Consider the following 27,054-nt stretch of genomic DNA (forward strand, 5'->3'; position numbering starts at 1 on the left):
CTTGTAGGGATGAAAAGCCATGGAAGGATTTTAAGCTGGGGAGTATCAAGATTTTGTTCAGTTTTGCCTTTTAAGTGGATCTGACTGCATTTATGTGGAAGATGGATTTGAGGGAACAAGTTTGGAGGCAGATCTGTTAGGAGACTTGAAAGTAATATAGGTAAGAGATGTTAGAAATCCTAACTAAGGAAGTATAGTAAGGAGGAGGGGAAGAGGTAGATTTCATAAGTATTTATGAGGTATAATTAATAGGACTTGGTGTTTGATTGAAGACAGAGTAGGGAGTCAAGGATGTGCCAAGGTTTCTAGCATAGATGCTTTTCTATACCTTTCTTTTCATGTCTCAGTGGTAGTCCTTTTCCCCCTCTACTTGGTTTTACGCCTGTTTACCTTCTAGTCATCCCAATCTTCAAACACCCAATTTTGAACAGTCTTATTACATTTTAAGAGGGCTGCTCAGGTAGAAGAGCTCTAGCCCCCGAGATACACCTTAGTTCCACCCCATTTTGTTCATTTTCTTCCATATATCTTCATAATCCCCACTTTCTCCTGCCTGTATCCTTTCCTCCCAGGGAAAACAAACTGGATAGGAACGATTTAGGACAAAGAAGCATATATTCGTCTCACTGTACATTGTTTGGAAACTACACTCCAGTCTGCGGTTCCTATAGGCCTGTTCTTCCTTCCTTTCCTTTAACTGCCTGAACTTGCAACCCTCACACCAGTTTCATATATTCCGATTGTATATTTTTTATTTTAGAGGGTATTATATTTTAATTTCAAAATCTTCCTGTGAGGGTGAGGATTTGTGTGTGTTTTGTTCATTCATTTATCCCTAGTGCTCAGAAAAGTGCTCAGCATTTAGTAGGTAATCAATAAGTACTTGTTGAGTGAATTGATCCTGGTGATAAAAATGCATAATCAAAGAAAGCAGTAGCATAGTATATATAGAGATCATTGGGTTGGGAGTTGGGAAACTTGGATTCTCGTCCTGGCTTTGGCATGAAATACCTGTGTGGTCTCTGAGAAGTCACTTCTCCTTTGCTGGGCCTCAGTTTCTTCATAAGTACAATAAAGTCCCTTACGTTGATGGAATACAGTAAATAAGGTCATTAATGTACAACTGAGACTTCTTTAGCGGTTTAGGTTCTGTGTATATAACAATTTTCTTGAAATATATATCAAATTTCCTAGCTTTCCAAGTGACTTAACTATGAAACTATGCTTATTTTTAGATTGATTTGACTGTAATATGAAAGAACCTGAATCTTAAATTCATCTTAATTGGCTTTTAATTTTTAGACTCCATGCTCTCTTAAAGAAACTGAAAGAGGGGGAAGAAAATCATAACAGATGGGTAATTAATACTTGAAACCTAAGTACAGACATTATGGTTATACTTCCTTTTGATGTAATGTAAGAGTATATCTTAATGTACAGAGTCCAGACTCTTAAAGTTTAAATTAAACTTTAAATATTTTTATTTATTTAATTTGAACTATTTTGGTGGCCTGCTGCATTTGAATTTTCTGTTAGTACAAAGTATACAGTATTCCATGTATTCAGCTTATCTTATTAAGTGATACTGAGACAGAAGTGCTATTATAGTCATCAGGCAGTGACAGTTTAACATCTGCTTTGCGCTCAGCGCTGTGTATATTAACCAGTTCATTAATTCTTTGCAGAGCGTCAAGAAGAGAAACTGAAGAATAATAACAGAGATCTATCAATGGTAAGAGTCCTAAATATAACTTCATGATAAACCACGTTTTTCAGCAAAAGACCCTGATTTTCATCAAGTACACTGCACTTACCTTTTCAGAAATTTATAGTTATGCAGGCTATAAATAATATCATGGTTGTTCCTGGACCAAATAGAAGTGAAAATATGCTACTGGACTGAAGCTTCGTGTTAGTAATATGAATAGCTTTTTTTTTAGGCTCTCTCGAAGTCATAATTTGTCCCTTTCACAGAGTTTTTATTAGCTTCCCCCTTCCGTTTTCAAATGAAGTAGCTTATTTTCTTTTTCTTCCTCATGTTATTGCAGAATCTTTGCCTTTATGGTGACCTGGTAATCCCAAATAGGAGTTGGAGCATCATAGATGGCCTTTATTGTGGCCTTTATTCTTTAAGAGGCCTTTTGATCTGAGGGTCAGGCATATCATAAAGTGTAAGGAAAAGTGATTTTATTAGCCATTTACTCATTATTTATAAAGAGTAGAGTTCAAGCATGTCTTTCTGAGGTGTAGGTAGGCTAATTATATGGCTTGACTTATTTTTCTACTTAATTTCTGTATATTCAACACAGGACATCTAAACTGCGTAACAGTTGTCTTTTGCTTAACAAGAGACCTTTGCTGTATTATTTTATCTTCTGTTTCTTGAAATTCTTATTAGGAAAGATTATAATTTAGAAGTGCATTTTTTTTGAAAATAGCTTTTCTGTTGTTGCAATTATTACACGTTCATGAGACCAAATTTGGAAACTGCAGAAAGAAGAGATAAAAATTGCTGATAAACTGTTAATCTTATATCTTTATGATCTTTTATTTGTTTATACTTTTATGGCACATGTAATTAAGAAAGAAGTTAGCTGCAAGAAACAAAATGCTTAATAATGGCTTAAACATATAAAATTTTTTTCACTTGCTCAAGAGGTACAGAGGTTGGTAGTCCTGGGCTGCTGTGGCAGCACAGTAATGTCACTGAGGACTCAGGTTAACCTTCCTTAGCTTATGGTTGTTTGGTTGTTTGATGGTGCTTTACTGTCAGGCATTATGTTCTTCATTCCAGGCAAGAAGTATGGGCAAAAGGCCTAAAGGGATGCTAGCCAAGTTTGTCCCTTTTAAAAGTTCTGGTTGGTACTTACATCTCATTGGCCAGAGTTGGGTCATATGACCACCCCAATACTATTCATCAGAAGCTGGCAAGGAGAAGAGGCCTTGGAGGTGGAGGGTGGGTTAGCCAATAAACAGCTTTTTGCCAAGGAGCATCTTTTAAAAACGATGTAAACCAAAACTTTTGGGGTGTGCTTTAGTGGTGGTTTTTCTCTAGTGTAAAATAACAATTCGTTGGTTTCCTTCCAGGTTCGAATGAAATCCATGTTTGCAATTGGCTTTTGTTTTACTGCCCTAATGGGAATGTTTAATTCTATGTGAGTAGCCTTTTATATGGTTTTATCTAAATATTGCTCTATGTGTGTGTATATGTGAACAATTAGCTTTTTTGGTAATATGTTGATATTTCAAATTTACAGAAGAGTTACAAGAATAGTACATTGATTAACCAGATTCACAATTGTTAACGTTTTGCCTCATTTGCTTTCCTTTTTTCTCTGTTTCTCCGTATCATATATGTACTCATTCATACATTATTTATATATTTTTTCTGAATCATTCAAGAGTTTGTTGTAGGCTTCATGCCCCTTTACCCATAACTACTAAAGTGTGTATTTCCTAAGAACATGGACATTCTCTTACTTAACCTCAATCCAGTTATCAAAATCAAGGGAAATTTAATTTTGATGGAATACAATTATATGATAAGTTTTCACCCTCTTAATATTGAAGATATCTTATATGTAAGGCAAAGACTAAGGTTTTATGGGTCCTCTAAAAAGAATTTAATATGTCTCCTGGGTTTTTAAGTTCCTTACTAACAAACTTCTTCAAAATGAAGGTAGTCGTACAGAGATGTTTTGACTCTTAAAATAGAGTCTTAACAACTATAATCTTGTTTAATAATAAGGTAGGTTACTGTTGTCTAAACTAGCATATAGCAGGCCTGAGTAATTGTGGGACTGCTTTTGACAGAACCTGGGAAAATATCCAGAGATGACAAGCTGTCATTTCTTACCTTTCAGAGCTCTCCTGAACTATCCCACGCATTTTCCTCACCCACTCTTTTCCTTCCCTTTCTCCTACTCTTCCTCCCCTACTTCATTTCTACCTGTCTGTCTCTCTCTCCTTGTACCCACACCCCGCCCCACCTCCAGTTGTTCTTCTCTTCCCACCTGTCAAGGGCCTACTTTGTGCCAGGCATTGTGCTAGGTATCAGAATATAACAAATAAGATGTGTTCCCTGCCCTCAGTAATATCAAAATTTTATAGAAAGAAAGGACAAACGAATCAATACATTGATGGATGTTACAATAGATGTGTGTGTGTGTGAAATATAGTAGGGGGGAAAAAGGAGAGTGGTTATTTTTACTTAGGTGAGGCACCAAAGGGAATGTCCAAAATGATTTTAATACAGAATTTCCACTTAACTAGTGATTACTAAAATCATAGACCTTTACTGCTGAAAAGGACCTTTGGAAGATTAAATAACTTGCCCAAGGTCTCTAGAAGTCTCATAGTTTCTAACTTATAACTCTAAACTCAGTATCCTTTTTTCACTGCTATGCTTTCTCTCATTTCTTGGGTATATATCACCGTGGATTACCAGGCAAACCAAACACTGAAAGATTTTGTAGTTAACTAGTAAACTTCATTGGTACAACTCAAATACTCAAATATTCTTTAATTTGTCACATTCTGGACAGTATAGAGCTAGCTAAGTACTCATCTATATTTTAAAAATATAATGCCTAACATCTTATTTTTCTCATACTTCTGATTTTTAAAATAATATTTTCATAGGTTAGTGATGTGTGTATGTAGAGCTATTCTTACTGGTCTTGGCTTTATTGTGTGATACCTACAATAAATTTGAATCACTGCTTTGCTTGAAGTTCAGCATTTGATTGTAGTCCTTAGTCTTATGTACAGGTGGGTTCTAACGAAATAGGCTGATTAAGAAAGAACTGTGGGGAATATAGCCAATATTTTATAATAACTCTAAATGGAGTATAATCTTTAAAAACTGTGAATCACTATGTTGTACACCAGGAACTTATTTAATATTGTAAAACTTACGTATAGGGACTTCCCTGATGGTCCAGTGGTTAAGACTCCACGCTTCCAATGCAAGGGGTGCAGGTTCACTCCCTGGTCAGGGAACAAAGATCCCACATGCCACACAGCATGGCCAATAAATAAATAAATAAATAAACATTTAAAAACAAACAAACAAAAAAAAAACTTACGTATACCTGAATTTTTAAAAAAAGAAAAGAAAGAATGGTGGCCATTTCTACCAGTGGTAATGCTGCCTTATATTCATGTGGTTCCCTTTCTTAATGTTATTTGTGAACATATCGTGGTATGAACGGCTGCTCTATGGGAAGGGCATCTGATTCAAATATATTTTTCTCCCAATGCCATATTTTTCCCCTCAGGTGTAACCTTTTATTACATTTCTTTCTGTAATCATTGAAGTAATAAATTCTTACTGGAAAAATTCCAATAATATATAAATGTATAAAATATAAAGTAAAGATCACTCTGCCTTCCTCAAATGAGTACGTGTCCTTTCAAGATTTGTACTTCTCTCCGTATACAAACATTTAGATATTTGTATGTATTAATTTTTATACCCCAAAATGGTTGTTTTGTAACCTGCTGTAGTTACCTGTGATAATTTTTTAAATGCAGTATGTGTAACTCTTGCATAATCATTTTTAGAGGATTTTTTTTTAATTTAAAAAAATTTTTTTTTATTTTTATTTTTTTGGCTGCGTTGGGTCTTCATTGCTGCATGCAGGCTAGGATTTTTTAAATTATTTATTTATTTATTTGGTGGCACCAGGTCTTAGTTGTGGCTCATGGGCTCCTTGGTTGTGGCATGTGAACTCTTAGTTGCAGCATGCATATGGGATCTAGTTCCCTGACCAGGGATCAAACCCGGACCCCCTGCATTGGGGGGGCAGAGTCTTAACCACTGTGCCACCAGGGAAGTCCCATCTTGCATAATCATTTTTAATGTCTGTCAATATTCCATTGAATGGATGTACCCTAACTTGTATAATCTTCTATTAATCTTCACACAGAATTTTCACAGGTAGTATGTACACTAGTGTATACTTATTTTTTCCTCAGGCATATCCTAGAAGTATTGCTTAGGTGAAATTTTTCTTTTTGGCCTTGCCGCACAGCATGCGGGATCTTAGTTTCCCCGACCAGGGATCGAACCCGCAACCCCGTGCGGTGGAAGCGCGGAGTCTTAACCACTGGACTGTCAGGGAATTCCCGTAGAAAGTTTTTTATTAATTTATATTTTTCGATTATTGCCCTCAGTACTTGTGAGTGGTTCTTTCTTCATATATTTGTCATCACTGGGAATTATGTATCTGTTTAATATTTGCAAATCTAATAGCTAAAAATAATATTTCTTTTAAAATTTGCATTTCTTGTGAGATGTAGCATCTTTTCATATACTTATTATGTTTATCTATTTCTAAATTTCTAGTTCATGTTCTTTTCCTTATTTTCTTTTTATAAGATTTTTTTATTTATTGAGACTATTAAGCTCTCTTTTTGAGATATATGGGCAATGTTAATTTTTATGTCAAATCTGTTACTCTTTTCTGTTATATAAATAGTGCCTTTCTCATACCAGATTATATAAATTTGTTTCTACTTTTTATTTTTTATATTTAAATTTTGTTTCATCTGTAATTTTTTTTGGTGGTTAGTTTCCAACTTTACCAAGTACTTAGCTATTGTTAATACCAGGTAGGGAACAAATAATATATTTTCCCTGATGATTTGAAATGACTAGTTTATGATATATCAGGTAGCTTCCCAAAGCTTATATAGTAGATCTTTTTTTTTTTTTTTTTTTTTTTTTTTTTCTGTACGTGGGCCTCTCACTGTTGTGTCCTCTCCCGTTGTGGAGCACAGGCTCCTGATGCACAGGCTCAGAGGCCATGACTCACAGGCCCAGCCGCTCCGCGGCATGTGGGATCTTAACGGACCGGGGCACGAACCCGTGTCCCCTGCATTGGCAGGCGGACTCTCAACCACTGCGCCACCAGGGAAGCCCTATGTAGTAGATCTTAACCAGGAGTGTGCATCAGAACCAAAGTTTAAAAAGAAAAAGATTTTCTTATACTAGTAATACACAAGTACTTCTAAAAAATTCAAACAGTATAATGTAGAATAAAAAGTGAAAGTGAAACCAAATGAGTTGAAAACTTATGTCCACACAGAAACCTGCACACAGATGTTTATTGCAGCTTGATAATTGCCAAAACTTGGAAGCAACCAAGATGTTCTTCAGTTGGTAAATGGATAAACTGTGGAACATCCAGACAGTGGAGTGTTATTCATTGCTAAAAAGAAATGGGCTATTGGCCATGCAAAGACTTGGAGAAACCTTAAATGCATATTACTAAGTGAAAGAAATCAACCTGAAAAGGCTACGTACTATATGATTACAACTATATGACATTCTACAAAGGGCAAAGCTCTGGAGACAGTTAAAAGGTCAGTGGTTGCCAGGGATTAGGTGTGAGGGAGGGATGAATAAGCAGAGCACAGAGGATTTTTTAGTGTAAAACTATTCTGTGTGATACTTAATGGTGATACATGTTGCTATACATTTATTAAAACCCAAGAGTGAACCCTAATGTAAACTGTGGACTTTGGGTGATGATGAGGTACCATTGCAGGTTCATCAGTTGGCAATTATGAATAATGCTTCCATAAACATCTGTGTGCAGGTTTTTTTGTGAACATGTTTTTAACTCCTTTGGATAGATACCAAGGAGCATGGTTGCTGAATGGTGTTCATGTTTTTTTTCTGGTCTTTGTGCTCAGACCAGAAATTTAAATATATATATATATATATATATATATATGTGTGTGTGTGTGTATATATATATATATATATATGTATATATATTTCTTATGTCTAGGACTGTGAGCACCTAGAAGTTAAAGAATGTATCTCTATTTTTATAAGCTGGTATGTGACATTAAAAGTCTAGTACATTTTTTTTTGGTGAGCAAATTCCAAGTTTTATTTCACATATATTGAAAAGCAGACATTTCAGATCTGATGTTCAGAATATCCAATCTATAAGGTTCAATGCTATCTTCATATCCTCAGATAAAACGTCATTGTTCATGTGACATGACAGTCCAGACAATAGCTGGGATTGAAACTGAATGCACCCCTTTCTTTTTCTTTTCATTAAAAATATTAGCAAATAATAATTTAATCAAAATTTAATCATATTTGTATGTATGGATTTTAAATTTAAATGGGAAAAAAAGGAAAAAAAAGTATGGGAAAAAAAGGAAAAAAGGTATAGAAAAAAAAGCCCACCATCCCTTAGCAGTTCTAAACAAAAGTAATGTGGGTGTCAGTTATTACAGTCTAGTACATATTTTGAGTGTATTGAACAATCACTATTCATTTTTCACATAATTTCTCTTAGTTTCACCTTGATCATCTGTTTATTATAGATTGGAATACATTATCTCTAATATCCATTTTAGTCTTACAATTGTTGATAAGAAAAAAGCCTCAAGTTAGACTAAGATGGGAAGGACTTGAGCTCCAGATTGCCAGAGTAGCAACAAGAGGCACCAAATTCAGCTATTTATTTGTCTTTGGCTTCTCTTCTGGATCATTTCCATAAAGCTGAAACATTAAATCTTAGAAGTGATCTTAAAAGTCATTTTAACACATTACTTCTGTGTCAATACGGAAATCTCTCCAATAATACCTCTAGCAGATAATTTTCCATTATTTTTAATCATTTTCAACGATGAGGAGCTTGATGTTTTCTGAGATAATATAGTTTTACCGAGTAGTATTTAGGGTTTGAAAGTGGTTCCTTTTACTGGACCAAAATATGCCTGCTTGTTCTGTTCATGAGCAGTGGTCCTGCCCTCTGGAACTGCAGAGAGTAAGTTCACTTAAAGAAATAATGTACCTATAAGCTATCTCTCTCTTTGCACCTTTTTCTTTCTCTCCCTAACTCTTTTCATTATTAGGCTACAGACTAGTAATGGTGTCTATTCTTAGCTATTCCTATGGAAAGCCTCTAATCTCCTGGAAAAATTAATTTGAAGGGGTTTTTTCCTTCATATTTGTGGCTGGTTTAAGGTCTCATTCGTACTAAATGTTCATTTTCACATAAATGAATAACTCACTTATAGGACATGAAAGGTTTTCTCTCTTCTTATTCTTTTAAAGCTTTTTTCCAGCTTTACTGAGATATATAATGACATATAATATAGAACATTGTGTACATTTAAGGTGTACAGAGTGATAATTTGATACACATACATATTGCAAAATGATTACCACAATAAGGTCAGTTAGCAAATCCTTCATCTCACATAAATATCATTTTGTTGTGTTGGCAGTGAGAACAATTAAGACTTACTCTCTTAGCTTTCAAGCATATAATACAGTATTAACTATAATTACTATGCTGTACATTAGAAGCCCAGAGCTTATTCATCTTAAAACTGGAAGTTTGTACCCTTTGACCAGCATCTCCCCATTTCCCTCAACCCCCATCCTCTGGCAACCACCAATCTAATTTTGTTTCCATGAGTTCAGCTGTTTTAGATTCCACATATAAGTGATGTCATACAGTATTTGTCTTTCTCTGTCAGACTTGTATACAGTATATATATCACATTTTCTTTATCCGTTCATCTGTCGGTGGACACTTAGGTTGTTTCCGTATCTTGGTTATTATGAATAATACTGCAATGACATGGGAGTACAGATCTCTTTGAGACAGTAGTTTATTTCAATTCCTTTGGCTAAATAGCTAGAAATGGGATTTCTGGATCATGTGGTAGTTCTACTTTTAATTTTTTGAGGAACATCCATATTGTTTTTCATAGTAGCTGTACCAATTTACATTCCCAGCAATAGTGCCCAGGGGTTCCCTTTTCTCCACATCCTTGCCAGCATTTGTTATCTCTTGTCCTTTTGATAATAGTCATTCTAACACGCATGAGGTGAAATCTCATTGTGGTTTTGATTTGTATTTCCCTGATGGTTAATAATGTTGACCACCTTTTCATGTACTTCTTGGCCATTTGTATGTCTTGCTTGGAAAAATATCTATTCAGATCCTCTGCCCACTTTTTAATTGGATTATTTGGTGTTTTTTGTTTTGCTATTGAGTTGTACAAATTCCTTATATATCTTGGATGTTAACCCCTTATCAGATATATAGTCTGCAAATATTTTCTCCCATTTCATAGTTTGCCTTTTCATTTTGTTTCTTTTGCTGTGCAGAAGCTTTTTAGTTTGCTGTAGTCACATTTGTTGATTTTTGTTGCTTGTGCTTTTGGTGTCATATCCAAAAAAATCATTGCCAAGACCAATATCAAAGAGCTTTTTTCCCTATGTTTTCTTCTAGAAGTTTTACAGTTTCAGGTATCATGTTTAAGTCCTTAATCCATTTTGAGTTAATTTTTGTGAGTAGTGTATAATAGGGGTCCAGTGTAATTCTTTTGCATGTGAGTATCCAGTTTACCCAGCACCATTTATTGAAGAGACTATCCTTTTCCCCACTGAGCATTTCTGGCTCTTGTCAGATATTAGTTGACTAGGTTTATTTCTGGGCTCTCTATTCTATTCTATTGGTCTGCATGTCTCTTTTTGTGCCAGTAATATATTAGTTTGATTACTATAGCTTTGTAACATAGTTTGAAATCAGGAAGTTTGATGCCTCCAGCTTTCTCAAGATTGCCTTGCCTATTCAAGATCTTTTGTGGTTCCATATGAGTTTTAGTATGGATGTTTCTATTTTTGTGAAAAGTAGAGTTTTGATTAGAGATTGTATTGGGTCTATAGATGACTTTGTTGTTGTTGTTTTTAATAAATCTATTTATTTTATTTATTTATTTTTGGCTGCATTGGGTCTTCGTTCCTACGCACGGGCTTCCTCCAGTTGCAAGGAGCGGGGGCTACTCTTCATTGCGATGCACAGGCTTCTCATTGTGGTGGCTTCTCTTGTTGCGGAGCACAGGCTCTAGGCATGCGGGCCTCAGTAGTTGTGGCATGCAGGCTCAGTAGTTGTGGCTCGTTGGCTCTAGAGCGCAGGCTCAGTAGTTGTGGCACACGGGCTTAGTTGCTCCATGGCATGTGGGATCTTCCCGGACCAGGGCTTGTACCTGTGTCCCCTGCATTGGCAGGTGGATTCTTAACCATTGTGCCACCAGGGAAGCCCTGTAGATGACTTTGGATAGTATGGACATTTTAACAGTATTAACTCTTCCAGTCTATAAACATGGATATCTTTCCATATATTTGTATCTTCTTCAGTTTCTTTATCAATGTCTTATAGTTTTCAGTGTATGTATCTTTCACCTCCTTGATGAAATTTATTCCTAAGTATCTTATTGTTTTTGATGTAGATGGGATTGTTTTATTCTTTTTTTCATATAGTTCATTGTTGGTGTATAGAAATGCAACTGATTTTTGTATGTTGATTTCCATCCTGAAACTTTGCGGAATTCATTTATTAGTTGTAAAAGATTTTCTTTTTGGTTACAATTTCAAGTCAAAAATGTCAAGGAATAAAATGACTGTATAAGATGAATTTGTTGGGTGTGTATGTTAGCAGCAAGAGGGGTAAACATTTTGGGCTATATTTATTCCAGCCCTACTCCTCACAGTTTAACTCTACAGATGGAGAGTAGAGTGGCATATGTAGAACAGTATACTGCATATAGCATATAACCAGGAAATATTGGAACAACTGTGTATAATACTTCCTGTGAGTGAATGGGAATACCTCCTCCTGGAAAAGTTATTACAATACTTTGTTTTGCTTTTGTGAGGTTAGTAGATAAGAATAACTACTTCAAGCAGGTCTTTAAATATTTTCGTCATATCCAAGTAACAACAGTTCATGATAGAACCCTTACCCTGTGCAAACTATATACTAGGAAAGCAGTTGGGCATAGTAAGTGGACAATCATACATATGTACAGAATATGTCAAATTCATTCTATTTATATTCTTTGGAGTTCAGCTGTATAAGAAGCTCTTTATAACCACAATAGTTAATATGGATATTTAGGTATTTTTTTCCCCAGTGAAAAAGATGGTAATACTACCTCTCTTTTCCGTCTCCCTCTATAGAAACATTCTAAATACCAAATGTTTTTCTAAGAGGGAATGTTCTAGATATTTTAACTGGAGTTAAAGACTTTATTTGGATAAAGTAACTGATGCTGTCATATATTTTTCTAATATTATGAAGTATCACTGTCCTTAATCACATTAATTTATAATTCTCAATATTGTCTGACTGTACAGCTTATTCATAGAAAAGTGTAAAAGAAGTTTATATCCCCAGCATCTCAAAATAAACACTGATACATATTTTCTTCTAGTTTTTTTCTAAGATTTTCTCTTTTCAAAACATTTTTCTATTTTAGAAAAAGTAAAAGGAATTACTTTCAAACATTAGAAGTATGTTAAAAGTTATCTCAGAGTATTATGTATGCCATTTTTCATTCACCACTATGTATATTCCATGAATTTCTCTCCAGAAGTGTTTATCCTGTTTAATGTGTATATACTGGGAATCTTTGAGTCTTGGAAAAGAGGGTTCTTAAAATCTTATTGGTGTCATGGTTTAGAACCGTGGTTCTCAAAGTGTGGTCTGGGGATCCCTGGAGGTCTCTGAGACTTTTAGGAGGTCCTTGAGGTGAAAATTATTGTTGTAATAATTCTAAGATGTTATTTGCCTTCTTCACTCTCCTTCTCTCATGAATGTACAGTGGAATTTTCCAGAGGCTTCATAGGGTATGTAATATTGCAACAGCCTGAGTAATGAAGCAGCTATGAGAATCCAACATTTTTCTATTAAATAAAACATTAAAGAGATTGGGGGGAAAAAGCCTTTCTTCTCACTAAATTCTTTTTCTGTATGGAACATATATTTTCCATAAAAATATTTGTGTTAACATACTGAATATTGCTACCTTTTAAATGATTTGATAAATGGTTTAAATTTTCTGTTTTAATTTATAAAACAGTAATATTGATAGATATAACCTCTAAATAAAACCTCTTTAGGGTCCTCAATAATTTTTCAGAGTGTTAAAGGATCCTGATACTGAAAAAATTAAGAATCACTAGTTTAGAAAAAGATTGATGGGAAAAATCTAGGCGCCCTTCCTTACATCCTTAGATTTCAAGTCTCTTTAGAATATCATCCTTTCTTTGTTTTTTAGAGATCAAGGGACTTAGAGTTCTATTTCTGTCCCAGATTCTTCTCTGGAACTAAGAAGCTTGTCAGTCTTCCAAAAATAACAGTTCTTTGTTTTTTCCTTTTTAGATTTGATGGTAGAGTGGTGGCAAAGCTCCCTTTCACCCCCCTTTCCTACATCCAAGGACTGTCTCATCGAAATCTGCTGGGGGACGATACCACAGACTGTTCCTTCATCTTCCTGTATATTCTCTGTACCATGTCAATTCGACAGGTAAGTGACAACATCCACTATTTAATATGTATATCCTTCCTTGCTGTCACACCCTAAATTAGTGTCTACTTCTGTAATACTGGAAGTGTCTACCTGTTGCTACTGAGATCTTTCAGTTGCTTGTTTTAGAATTCGAGTATCATCTAAAACTGTTTTAAATGTATGTAGGTCTAGATTACTGATCCTTAGGGATGGGAAGTAGCCATAAAATCAAACATGGTTTCCACATCCCATTTTTAGAGCTCTCAAGTTTCTTCTTTATTGCAACTATCTAAAGGTAGGAAAGTAAAGAGTGGGTTTTGTCTTCCCACTATCATTTCTTCTTTATTATACACCAGTGCCTTTTGGCACTTCAGAAACACAAATAAACAAATAATTTGGTGACTTGAAGTTAGTCACAGTTGAGATAAAGTCTGACTTGTAGAATTTACATTCAAGCAACATGATGGTCAGACATTCATAGTGAAAAAGAGTGAGAGCTAAGAGATACATATAAGGTTGTGAGAGCCTGGAAGAGAGACATAACATTCAATTAGTGGCAGACGATTCAGGCAGAAAGGTTGAAAGAATGAAGTGGCTTTTGAGATGGGACTTTAAAAAGTAAGAGAGGTTAGTTAAAGTCTCTGGCTCCAGAACTCTTCATATTTCAAGGCATTATTCAGTTTTTGAACATACTGCCACTCAGCAGGCATTGTAGTGGGGAGGTTGGCACATGCAATAAGTATGAACATGATTCTTTCAATGATTTTTACATAAATGATTCAGAGTTATTTTTCTTCTTCTTCCTCTGAATATTGTCTGTGGCAGCAGGTTTTTTGATTTGTCTGGCATGTGGGAATCAATAGGAAATGGAATAATAGTTTGAAGGTCACAAAGATCTTCATGATCTTACCACTTAATACTTTCCTTACCTCATCTCTCACCTCATCCAACACTCCGGCCATTCTGACTTGCCTGACAGTTTCCATGTTCCACTTACCCAGACCCACTTTTTGTGAATGCTCTTCCTTCTATCTGGATGTCTCCCACCTTTTTCTGTTGCATATTAAATGCAACCAAGTTTCCAGGCTTCCTGGAATCATTTGCTGACACTTGCTGCATTCTGAAGGGTAGATATATGACCAGATGCAGAAATCTCAGAAGATTATCACAGTAGTCTAGCAAAAAATCACTGTGTTCTAAACTTACAGTGATGGGAGGGTTGAAAAGGAGAGGACAAAGTTGAAAAATATATAGAGGTAAACTAGCAGAACTTAGTGATTGATTTAATGTGAGAAAGGAGAAACTAAGGTAACTTCAACATTATGGCTTTGGTGACCAAATGGAGGATGGGAGTAGAAGAAAGGGAAGTAGGTTGGTTAGAAAACATGCTGTTTGAGGTGTTTGTGAGGCACTTAAGTGGGTATGTCCACCAGGAAGTTGTATTCTTGTGTAGCCGAGGTGTATACTACATCTTTTGACATGCTTTAGCATTTTGGCTTATCCAAGGTGAAAGCCAAGACAGCGACAACATGGATCTCTTTGTTGGTTTAACAGAGGTCATTGATAACTAGAATATTGCTCTTAAATTTGATTATTTAAGTATGAAATATTAAAATTATAGCTAAGGTCAAAATATTAATAAAAAATGATGTATACATGTTACTTTAAGCAACAAAGAACAATTCTATTTTAATTACATGCAGATGTTACTACTTTATTTGTGATGGCTCACGACAGTTTTGTGGTTTTTTTGTGTTTGGGGGTTTGTTTTTTTTGGGCCAGCCTCGCGGCTTTGCAGGATCTCAGTTCTCTGACCAAGGATTGAACCCAGGTCATGGCAGTGAAAACCCGGAATCCTAACCACTAGGCCACCAGGGAACTCCCTCACAATAGTTATTTTAGATGCACCATTTGCACTGCTACCTGGACATTGTTACCTAGAAATCACCATCTGAACTGTAGAGGGGTTTTTTTAGTGAAATAAATGTTAAGAATGATCATTGAGAAAGTTCAGCCCAAGCTGGTCTTTAAACTCCTTTCAGTTATTTCAGAAAGTCTGGTGAGGTGTATGTGTAGCAATTAATTTTATCAGGAATGCCATGGTCATTTACCATGGTGGTCAGCAAACTTCTTCTGCTTGCTGACCACCATGTAAGGGTCTAGATCAGGGGTCCCCAACCCCCGGGCTGCGGACTGGTACGGCATGTTAGGAACTGGGCCGCGCAGCAGGAAGTGAGCTGCGGGCAAGCGAGCGAAGCTTCATCTGCTGCTCCCCATCGCTCACATTACTGCTTGAACCATCTCCCCGCTGCCCGTCCATGGAAAAATTTGTATTCCATGAAACCAGTCCTTGGTGCCAGAAAGGTTGGGGACTGCTGGTCTAGATGATAAATACTTTTGTATTTACTTTTCAGACCATACAGTCTCTGTCACAACAACTTAACTCTGCCATTATAGTATGAAAACAGTCCTAGACAATATGTAAATGAATGAATGTGGCTGTGTTCCATCAAAACTTTATTTATAAAAACAGTCAGGGGCTTCCCTGGTGGCGCAGTGGTTAGGAATCTGCCTGCCGATGCAGGGGACACGGGTTCGAGCCCTGGTCCGGGAAGATCCCACATGCCGCAGAGCAACTAAGCCCATGTGCCACAACTACTGAGCCTGCGCTCTACAGCCCGCGAGCCACAACTACTGAAGCCCATGTGCCTAGAGCCTGTGCTCCGCAACAAGAGAAGCCACCACAGTGAGAAGCCTGCGCGCCACAATGAAGAGTAGCCCCCGCTAGCTGCAACTAGAGAAAGCCCGTGCGCAGCAATGAGGACCTAATGCAGCCATTAATTAATTAATTAATTAATTATTTAAAAACGGACAGTAGACCAGCCATGCTAACTCCTGAGAATACAAAAAAAAGGTGAAAGGTGACGGGTGGGGAGAGAAGGAGCAGCAAAAAAACACACAAAAATTCAGTGTGTTTGTTTTCAGCCAAGGAAGATATATATTCATACTTTTAATTTCCGCTTGTCCGAGTCTATGCACTGATATTAATAAGAGAAAAATATATAGAGCTCTAGTATAGGTATTCTGAGATATTAAAAATCTTTGAAAAATCACTAAAATGACCTACTTTTATCATTTTTATTAGCTGCCAATAGTTTCTTATTCTGTTCCCCGTTGGTTGTTAGTATGTATACTAACAGGAGGATTATGAACTTATATCCAGTCTGAAATACTTTAACATTTGAAGTGTTACTATGGAATATATGCTTCTTTCTTTGAATTAAAATTCCTTTCTCTTATTCCCTTTCTCTTTCTATGTTTTGTTTTGTTGTTGTATTTGTTTTTTAAGATCTTACATTGCATAATAGTTGACTCTGTAGATGCATGTGAAATGATCTGTCATAAAATATGAGGCTTTCAGATTAGAGACTGTATTATGATTCCCTCAATGAAGCCATTCTTTTTTTAAAATTAATTAATTAATAAATATATATATTAAAAAAATTTTTTTTGGCTGTGTTGGGTCTTTGTTGCTGCGCATGGGCTTTCTCTAGTTGCACCGAGCGGGGGCTACTGTTCATTGTGGTGCATGGGCTTCTAGTGATTTCTGAATTTCCTGTATATACCTTAAAGTGTAGTGTGCACCTAAAAGGCAGGTGTGCAATAAGCAGTAGATACTACACCCAAATATAAACTTGGAAAATTGGGGTTATACCACTTTTTACTCCCTAAAACAACATGGGAAAATTCATGTTGCCCCCAACCTCCAGTAGGAATTGTCCAACTTTGGGGTTTTTACCAATCTAACAGATAAGAATTGCTCTCTCATCGTAGTTTTAATTTGCTTATTTGGATTGAGCATCTCTGTTTGTCTAAGAACTATTCATGTATTTTTTTTCTTTCTTTGGTAGGCGAGACACCGTGTATGCTTTTTGCCTATTTCGCTATTGGGTTGTTGATCTTTTTCTTAATTTTTATTTATTTATTTTTTTCTTAATTTTTAGCTCTTAGGGAGATTAGCCCTCTCTGTGATCTAAGTTACTAGTAATTTTTACAAATTGTCATTCGTGTTTGTTTTACTTAGTATGGTTTTTGCCATGCAAAATTTTGTTTGCTGGAGGTTTTTAGTTGTTTTTTTTTTTGTTTTTCTTTTCCTTTTTTGGTTTACTGGTCTTTAACTAAAGTTATAAAGAAATTCATCCTTGTTTTCTTCTAGTACATTTTGGTTTCATTAAGTCATGGTTCGATGCATTTGGAGTTGACACTGGTGTACCTTATTTATTCTTTGCTCTTGTACTTTGCCAACTATTATGTGATTTTTATTAGGGAAAACATGGATTCATTTGAGATCAAAGGTTGCCTATCCCTTGTTTTCAAAGACTGAGGAGCCGGAGGGTCAAAAGGATGCAGTAAGGTTAATGATTATTCTTGAATCTAGTGTGTATATGAATAGCACGAAGCCCTGTCAGCAGCCTACTATTAATATTTTCTCTGGAGTGCCTGTCTAAATTCCTCTTTGAAATTTGAAAGTCTGTTCAGATCCCAGTGCAAGTGTTTGGCTGGGGACACTCCTCCTTTCTTCACACCTTGTGTAGATAATTAGGGTTTTGCAATGCGCAGGTGTCATAGAGTGGGCTAAGCATTGTGATCTGAACCCCTAGAGTAAAAGAATATGGAGGAGTGGGTCAAAATATATGTGTCATACCTATAGAGTGCCAAGGTTTAAACTTGTCAGTGTGACCACCCCTCGTAGCAGTTTTCCTGAGGAATCCTCAAGGCAATGCTCTCTTATGTCCAGAAGCTACTTTCTGGTTTCCTATATTCAGTAATTCCAGTGCTTTTAATCTTTCTTGTTTATTGTGGTAAAATAGACATAACATAAAATATGCTGCTTTAACCATTTTTAACTGTACAGTTCTGTGACATTAAGTACATTGTACGTTGTCATATGACCATCACCACTATCCATCTCTAGAACTTTTTCATATTCCCAAACCGAAAATCTCTGCCCATTAAACACTAAATCTTCATTACCCTCTCCCCTCAGTCCCTGGCAACAACCATTCTACTTTCTGTCTCTGTGAACTTGATTGTTCATATTTGTGAATTTGACCTCATATAAGTAGAATCATACTTATGTCCTTTTGTAACTGGCATGTTTTAAAGGTTCATCCATGTTGTAGCATGTGTCAGAATTTCTTTCCTTTTTAAGGGTGAATAGACATTCAATTGTATGTATATACCACATTTTGTTTATTCATCTGTCAAAGGACAATTGGATTGCTTCTACCTTTTGGCTGTTGTGAGTAATGCTGCTGTGGACACAGGTGTATAAATGTTTGAATTCCTGTTTTCCCTTCTTTTTGCATATATACCCAGAAGTAGAATTGCTGGTCATACTGCAATTCTATGTTTAATTTTTTGAGGAATCAACATACTGTTTTCCACAGCTACTCATCATTTTACCCAGTACTGTTATCTTAAGGCTTCAGTTTGCCACCAGTTTGAGACCATTTTTAAAAGAATACAAGTAATTTCTCATGCTTTTGTTTCAGTGAGTGAAAACCATAATTTCATTCACTCAGGGTTAATGTTTATGCTGAATGTGTAAAAACAAAATGTATTTTATTCGTTACCTCCAGCAATGGTAGGGTGGCCTTGCTTGTTTTAATGGGGAAGTCTTCTTGTAGTAAATTAGAATATAGCATCTACGGGAATGAGAAACATTTCTGTTATTCATGTCCTTAAAGTGTCAACGGTTTTAATTGCTGAAGTGAGTAGATAGTTCTATCACCAGGTTTCTGGAATTTGTTTTAAACACCTTATATTTGTGAAAGATTATGATATTTACATATGTCAGTTAATAACATCTCTACGGTATTAACCAGAATCCACTTCCTTTACTGAGAGTGGTAGTGTGATTAAATCAGCTAGCTCCAGTCCCTTCGTGACAATACCCCAAGGGTAGGAGTGTGCTAACTGGTTTAAAAAAAAGTGTCACCCTAAGAACAACTACTGAAAACAAAAAAGAAAACTGCTAACTTTCTATATCATGCCCCCTTATTATGATGGAGGTATAATATTAGGTTGAATTAAGGGTATCTATCTGCTTCAATATTTTTTTCCCCTATCTATAAGAGAACTTACTATCACATTAATAATAATCCCTTGATAGAGTCCTCTGTTCATTTATTCATTCAACAAAAGTGAACACATATGTGTATCAGGCTCTGTGCTGGATGCTTAGTATACAGTTATAAAAAAAAAACTGACATATACTTATGGTCCTTGCCCTCATGGAACTTATGTTTCTTTTGAAATAAAAAGGTTAATTTTCCCCACCTGCAACTTCACTTCTAAAGAAATCATTATCAAATATGAGGGTATAGAAGTACATTTAAAATTATTTCTGTTATACTAATCATTCAGAGTGGAGGCAGATTAAACAAAGATTAAATTTTAAACCTAAACTAAGGCAATTTTATGACATTACTAATTCACGTAAGTATTTGTGAGTCTGGTTTTTATCTATTACTTATTTTTTTCATGTTCTGGTATGTTAGTGATTATATGATTCACCACTGACTTAAGAGTTTTCAAGGAGGCACTTCCCTGGTGGCACAGTGGTTAAGAATCCACCTGCCAATGCAGGGGACATGGGTTCGAGCCCTGGTCTGGGGAAATCCCACATGCTGCGGAGCAACTAAACCTGTGTGCCACAAATACTGAGCCTGCGCTCGGAGAAGCCCGCGCACCGCAATGAAGACTAACCCCTGCTCTTCGCAACTAAAGAAAGCCCCACACAGCAACAAAGACCCAATGCAGCCAATAAATAAATAAATATATTTTTAAAATAAATAAATAAAAGAAGTTGGAAATTTAGTGACATTCTATCATTTGGTCTTCTTATTGCTTTGTGTAGTGGATTTTTAGAGGGGAGCATGAAGGAGCTATTTTTATTATGAAAGAAATACAGACATTCTCCAGCTTTACTAAGGGGAAGTAACCTACTAATGATTGATTTTTCTTCATAACCTGTTTTTAGATTTCTTTTTAAAGTACAGCATGGTCTATAGTATTGTGAGTGATTGAATGAATGAATGAAGTATTTTATGGCAAATATAATTTAAATGAGTTCTTGAAGTTGTGTCTTCATATTTAAATATTATGTGATATTCTGACAGTGTTATCTCAAATATAAACACATCAGTAACAATTATTCTTTTTTTGAATATTTAAATTTTATTTTATTTATTTTTTAATACAGCAGGTTCTTATTAGTTATCTATTTTATACATATTAGTGTATATATGTCAATACCAATCTCCCTATTCATCACACCACCACCACCCCCCGCCGCTTTCCCCGCTTGGTGTCCATACGTTTGTCCCCTACATCTCTGTCTCTATTTCTGCTTGCAGACTGGTTCATCTGTACCATTTTTCTAGGTTCCACATATATGCGTTAATATATGGTATTTGTTTTTCTTTTTCTGACTTACTTTACTCTGTATGACAGTCTCTAGATCCATCCATGTCTCTACAAATGACCCAGTTTAATTCCTTTTTATGGCTGAGTAATATTCCATTGAGTATATGTACCACATCTTCTTTATCCATTTGTCTGTCAGTGGGCATTTAGGTTGCTTCCATGACCTGGCTATTGGAAATAGTGCTGCAGTGAACACTGGGGTGCATGTGTCTTTTTGAATTATGGTTTCCTCTGGGTATATGCCCAGTAGTGGGATTGCTGGGTCCTATGGTAGTTCTACTTTCAGTTTTTTAAGGAACCTCCATACTGTTTGCCATAGTGACTATATCGATTTACATTCCCACCAACAGTGCAAGAGGGTTCCCTTTTCTCCACACCCTCTCCAGCATTTGTTGTTTGTAGATTTTCTGATGATGCCCATTCTAACTGGTGTGAGGTGATACCTCATTGTAGTTTCGATTTGTATTGCTCTAATAATTAGTGAGGTTGAGCAGCTTTTCATGTGCTTCTTGGCCATCTGCATGTCTTCTTTGGAGAAATGTCTATTTAGGTCTTTTGCCCATTTTTGGATTGGGTTCTTTGTTTTTTTAATATTGAGCTGCATGAACTGTTTATATATTTTGGAGATTAATTCTTTGTCTGTTGCTTTGTTTGAAAATATTTTCTCCCATCCTGAGGGTTGTCTTTCCATCTTGTTTGTAGTTTCCTTTGCTGTGCAAAAGCTTTGAAGTTTCATTAGATCCCATTTGTTTATTTTTGTTTTTATTTCCATTACTCTAGGAGGTGGATCAAAAAAGATCTTGCTGTGATTTATGTCAAAGAGTGTTCTTCTTATATGTTCCTCTGAGAGTTTTATAGTGTCCAGTCTTACATTTAGGTCTCTAATCCATTTTGAGTTTATTTTTGTGTATGGTGTTAGGGAGTGTTCTAATTTCATTCTTTTCCATGTAGCTGTCCAGGTTTCCCAGCACCACTTATTGAAGACTGTCTTTCTCCATTGTATATCCTTCCGTTTGTCCTATATGGCCTTTATTATGTTGAAGTAGGTTCCCTCTATGCCCACTTTCTGGAGAATTTTTATCATAAATGGGTGTTGAATTTTGTCAAAAGCTTTTTCTGCATCTATTGAGATGATCACATGGTTTTTATTCTTCAGTTTGTTAATGTGTATCGCATTGATTGATTTGCATATATTGAAGAATCCTTGCATCCCTGGGATAAATCCCACTTTATCATGGTGTATGATCCTTTTAATGTGTTGTTGGATTCTGTTTGCTAGTATTTTGTTGAGGATTTTTCATCATGGATTATCATCAGTGATATTGGTCTGTAATTTTCTTTTTTTGTAGTATCTTTGTCTGGTTTTGGTATCAGGGTGATGGTGGCCTCATAGAATGAGTTTGGGAGTGTTCCTTCCTCCGCAATATTGTGGAGGAGTTTGAGAAGGATAGGTGTTAGCTCTTCTCTAAATGTTTGATAGAATTCATCTGTGAAGTCATCTGGTCCTGGACTTTGTTGGAATATTTTTAATCACAGTTTCAGTTTCATTACTTGTGATTGGTCTGTTCATATTTTCTATTTCTTCCTGGTTCAGTCTTGGAAGGTTATACCTTTCTAAGAATTTCTCCATTTCTTCCAGGTTGTCCATTTTATTGGCATAGAGTTGCTTGTAGTAGTCTCTCATGATGCTTTGTTTTTCTGTGGTGTCTGTTGTAACTTCTCCTTTTTCATTTCTAATTTTATTGATTTGAGTCCTCTCCCTCTTTTTCTTGATGAGTCTGGCTAAAGGTTTATCAATTTTGTTTATCTTCTCAAAGAACCAGCTTTTAGTTTTATTGATCTTTGCTGTTGTTTTCTTTGTTTCTATTTCATTTATTTCTGCTCTCATCTTTATGAATTCTTTCCTTCTACTAACATTGGGTTTTGTTTGTTCTTCTTTCTCGAGTTCCTTTAGGTGTAAGGTTAGATTGTTTATTTGAGATTTTTCTTGTTTCTTGAGGAAGGCTTGTATTGCTATAAACTTCCCTCTTAGAACTGCTTTTGCTGCATCCCATAGGTTTTGGATTGTTGTGTTTTCATTGTCATTTGTCTCTAGGTGTTTTTTGATTTCCTCTTTGATTTCCTCAGTGATCTCTTGGTTATTTAGTAACATATTGTTTAGCCTCCCTGTGTTTGTGTTTTTTATGTTTTTTTCCCTGTAATTGATTTCTAGTCTCATAGTACTGTGGTCAGAAAAGATGCTTCATGTGATTTCAGTTTTCTTAAATTTACTGAGGCTTGATTTGTGACCCAAGTTGTGATCTCTCCTGGAGAAGAACTGTTCCATGTGCCCTTGAGAAGAAAGTGTAATCTGCTGTTTCTGGATGGAATGTCTTATAAATATCAATTAAATCTATCAGGTCTATTGTGTCATTTAAAGCTTGTGTTTCCTTATTAATTTTCTGTCTGGGTGGTCTGTCCATTGGTGAAGTGAGGTGTTAAAGTCCCCCGCTATTATTGTGTTACTGTCGATTTCCTCTTTTAGAGCTGTTAGCAGTTGCCTTATGTATTGAGGTGCCCCTATGTTGGGTGCATATATATTTATAATTGTTATATCTTCTTGGATTGATCCCTTGATCATTATGTTGTGTCCTTCCTTGTCTCTTGTAGCATTCTTTATTTTAAAGTCTATTTTATCTGATATGAGTATTGCTATTCCAGCTTTATTTTGATTTCCATTTGCATGGAATATTTTTTTCCATTCCGTCACTTTCAGTCTGTATGTGTCCCTAGGTCTGAAGTGGGTCTGTTGTAGACAGCATATATATGGGTCTTGTTTTTGTATCCATTCAGCGAGCCTGTGTCTTTTGGTTGGAGCATTTAATCCGTTCACGTTTAAGGTAATTATTGATATGTATGTTCCTATTACCATTTTCTTAATTGTTATGGGTTTGTTTTTGTAGGTCCTTTTCCTCTCTTGTGTTTCCTACCTAAAGAAGTTCCTTTAACATTTGTTGTAGGGCTGGTTTCATGTTGCTGAATTCTCTTAGCTTTTTCTTGCCTGTAAAGCTTTTGATTTCTCCATAGAATCTGAATGAGATCCTTGCTGGGTAGAGTAATCTTGGTTGTAGGTTCTTCCCTTTCATCACTTTAAATATATCATGCCACTCCCTTCTGGCTTGTAGAGTTTGTGCTGAGAAATCAGCTGTTAACCTTATGGGAGTTCCCTTGTATGTTATTTGTTGTTTTTCCCTTGTTGCTTTCAGTAATTTTTCTTTGTCTTTAATTTTTGTCAGTATTATTACTATGTGTCTCAGCGTGTTTCTCCTTGGGTTTATCCTGCCTGGGGCTCTTTGCGCTTCCTGGACTTGGGTGGCTATTTCCTTTCCCATGTTAGGGAAGTTTTCAACTATATCTCTTCAGATATTTTCTCGGGTCCTTTCTCTCTCTCTTCTCCTTCTGGGACCCCTATAATGCGAATGTTGTGTTTAATGTTGTCCCAGAGGTCTCTTAGGCTGTCTTCATTTCTTTCCATTCTTTTTTCTTTATTCTGTTCTGTGGCAGTGAATTCCACCATTCTATCTTCCAGGTCACTTATCCATTCTTCTGCCTCAGTTATTCTGCTATTGATTCCTTCTAGTGTATTTTTCATTTCAGTTATTTATTGTTCATCTCTGTTTTTTTGTCTTTAATTCTTCTAGGTGTTTGTTCTTTAATTCTTCTAGGTCTTTGTTAAACATTTCTTGCATCTTCTCGATCTTTGCCTCCATTCTTTTTCTGAGGTCCTGGATCATCTTCACTATCATTATTCTGAATTCTTTTTCTGGAAGGTTGCCTATCTCCACTTCATTTAGTTGTTTTTCTGGGGTTTTATCTTGTTCCTTCATCTGGTACAAAGTCCTCTGCCTTTTCATTTTGTCTATCTTTTTGTGAATGTGGTTTTTCTTCCACAGGCTGCAGAACTGTAGTTCTTCTTGCTTCTGCTGTCTGCCCTCTCAGTAGCAATTATTCTTAATGATAAAGTATTAGGGAGTGTATACTTCAGAGGAGCCTAGATATAGATATTCTCATAGTGCCTTATGCACATTAGGTACTCAGGAACTGTTGAATGAATGAATGCATACAAGCTAACCTGCCTACCCTGGGTTAGATTTTGTTCTGAAGAACAGAACTTTAATAGAGGAGGTACTATGTAAGAAAACCCATTAGATTAAGAGTCCAAAAACATGGGTTTTAATTCTAACTCTGTTCTTCATTTAACTTTGTAATTTTGGACAGGCCATCCTACTCTTCCAAGTTTTAATTGGAATTTCTCAAATATAAAATGAAAGACTTGAGCAAAAATAATTAGATGATCTTTAAGGTTTTTCCCACTTACAGGTGCTGTACAATATCTTAACTGACCTTATTTACCCTCTCCACATTCATGAACCCCTTCCCTCCCTCTTTAAAGCAAACCACCTTATCCCCACATCACACTGTCCACTCCTGTGCTCTTTAGAACTCCTCCACCTGTCTGCTCCCACCAGTTGAGTCATTGCCTTCCAAGAGCCAATTGTGTTTATCCCTAAACTGTTTATGCTAGTTTTACTCATTGTTGCATTTATGTTATTTAATTTAATGTTATACTAACTGATGAAATCTGAGTATAAAATAGTCTTTTCTATGAGAACTAGTTTCATAAAGTTGAGTTTCTAAAAAAAAACCTACTGAATTAGATTTAAGTGAGACAGCTGAAAAGATGAGGGGTTGCGTAGAAACCTAGGAGGATTCTGAACTTAGATTACTTTGCAAAATTCTGATTTCTCTCACTTCTTTGAAGACATTGATACTGAATATTTCAGTTTCAGCTGATACTGAATATTTCAGTTTCAGCTTCAGACGGTGCAATAATGACTAAATCCAGCTATAAGCCCCATACTCAGAGAAGAAGCCTTCCTACACGAAATAGCTAATGAATGTACTTTGTGTTGAAATAAAAGATTACCTCTTTTTATGATTCTCCACTTGAAAAAATCAGCTTCTTTGGTTAGTAGACCAAGATCCTATGAGGGAAGAGGCCTTTTACTGTTCTGTGATCTCTATAACATTGTAGGCCTTTTACAAAATAAGTAGTAATCGTCCTGTTTTAGGTCATATTAGTACTTTTTATTTGTAAGGTTTCTGTTTATATGAGATCTATGTTAAATACTTTTCTCTATATCTCATTAAAACCCAATTTTTATTCTGTTTCCTTCACAGAACATCCAGAAGATCCTTGGCCTTGCCCCTTCACGAGCCGCCACCAAGCAGGCAGGTGGATTTCTTGGCCCTCCACCTCCTTCTGGGAAGTTCTCTTGAATTTAAGAAGAACCCTATAATTCCTGTCATTCTTTTTAGACACTCAAATAAGACCGGCAACTATTTTGTAGCAAGAGCCATAGGCAGCCTTAGCACTTGGGCCACTTTCTAATTTTGAGTTATTTCTAGGTTTTTTTGGATATGATTCGAATGAGAATGGCACTCAACAAACATGATAGTGCTTTTGGTCACAGATTAATTTTTTTTAAACAAGTGTTTTGATTAGATAAGCACAGGTGATGTTTATGTAATGAGAAACAAATTCTTATTTTGCTTACACAAATATTTCTGTGGGATCAACTTTCAAGTATGTGCTGTGTGCCATGTACCATGGAAGTTGGCTCTCTATGAGCATTTAGAGATCTGGAAGAAAAATTTAGTTTATGTAACTCTTATTTGGAACAATTTGTTGTGTGTTTTTTTCAACCCAAATATATGACCTGAGATCAATAAAAGAGGCCAAAAGTTTAGCTATTTCATCTACAAGGAGAGACGTGTTTTGTTTTGCCATATTTCTAGATACATATTTTTAGTAATCTGAACATAAGGGAAAACATTGGCGAGGAAGGGGCAATGCTGTTTTTGTTTTTTCTCGCCCGTCCTCCCCTACCCTGGGGCAATGTTTAAATGTAATATTTTATCATACTTGCTTCATATGCTCAAAATGCAGAGTTGCCCTGTTATAGGAATTCTAAAGCATGAGAGGAAAGGAAGGTAATAACTCACAGGAGTATAAAAATGAGGGTCCTCAGCAGTTTCCTTCATACCCTAGTACAATCTGTTGGATTCTTGGGAAGGCACTCAGTCCTCCCCTGGAGGCAAGGTTATGGTTATTTGTGGTTAATCTTGCAGACCTTCCTTGTAGTCACAGTGGCCTTCGGTTCCTGCCCTGCTCCTTTGTAAAGG

General features: G+C 35.9%; 1 protein-coding gene across 1 annotated transcript in view; it reads left to right on the forward strand.

Annotated features, from left to right (window-relative positions):
* Window positions 1-26,634, forward strand: part of TMCO1 (transmembrane and coiled-coil domains 1) — a 46,611-nt gene extending 19,977 nt beyond the window's left edge. Inside the window, exons 4-7 of the mRNA XM_060134169.1 lie at window positions 1,686-1,732; window positions 3,088-3,155; window positions 13,212-13,356; window positions 26,050-26,634. Of these exons, the coding sequence (XP_059990152.1) occupies window positions 1,686-1,732; window positions 3,088-3,155; window positions 13,212-13,356; window positions 26,050-26,148 (359 nt within the window). The 3' untranslated portion in view covers window positions 26,149-26,634. The remainder of the gene's footprint in view (window positions 1-1,685; window positions 1,733-3,087; window positions 3,156-13,211; window positions 13,357-26,049) is intronic.
* The last annotated feature ends 420 nt before the right edge of the window (window positions 26,635-27,054 follow it).

The sequence above is a fragment of the Lagenorhynchus albirostris genome, chromosome 2, assembly GCF_949774975.1.
Source record: "Lagenorhynchus albirostris chromosome 2, mLagAlb1.1, whole genome shotgun sequence".
NCBI lineage: Eukaryota > Metazoa > Chordata > Mammalia > Artiodactyla > Delphinidae > Lagenorhynchus > Lagenorhynchus albirostris.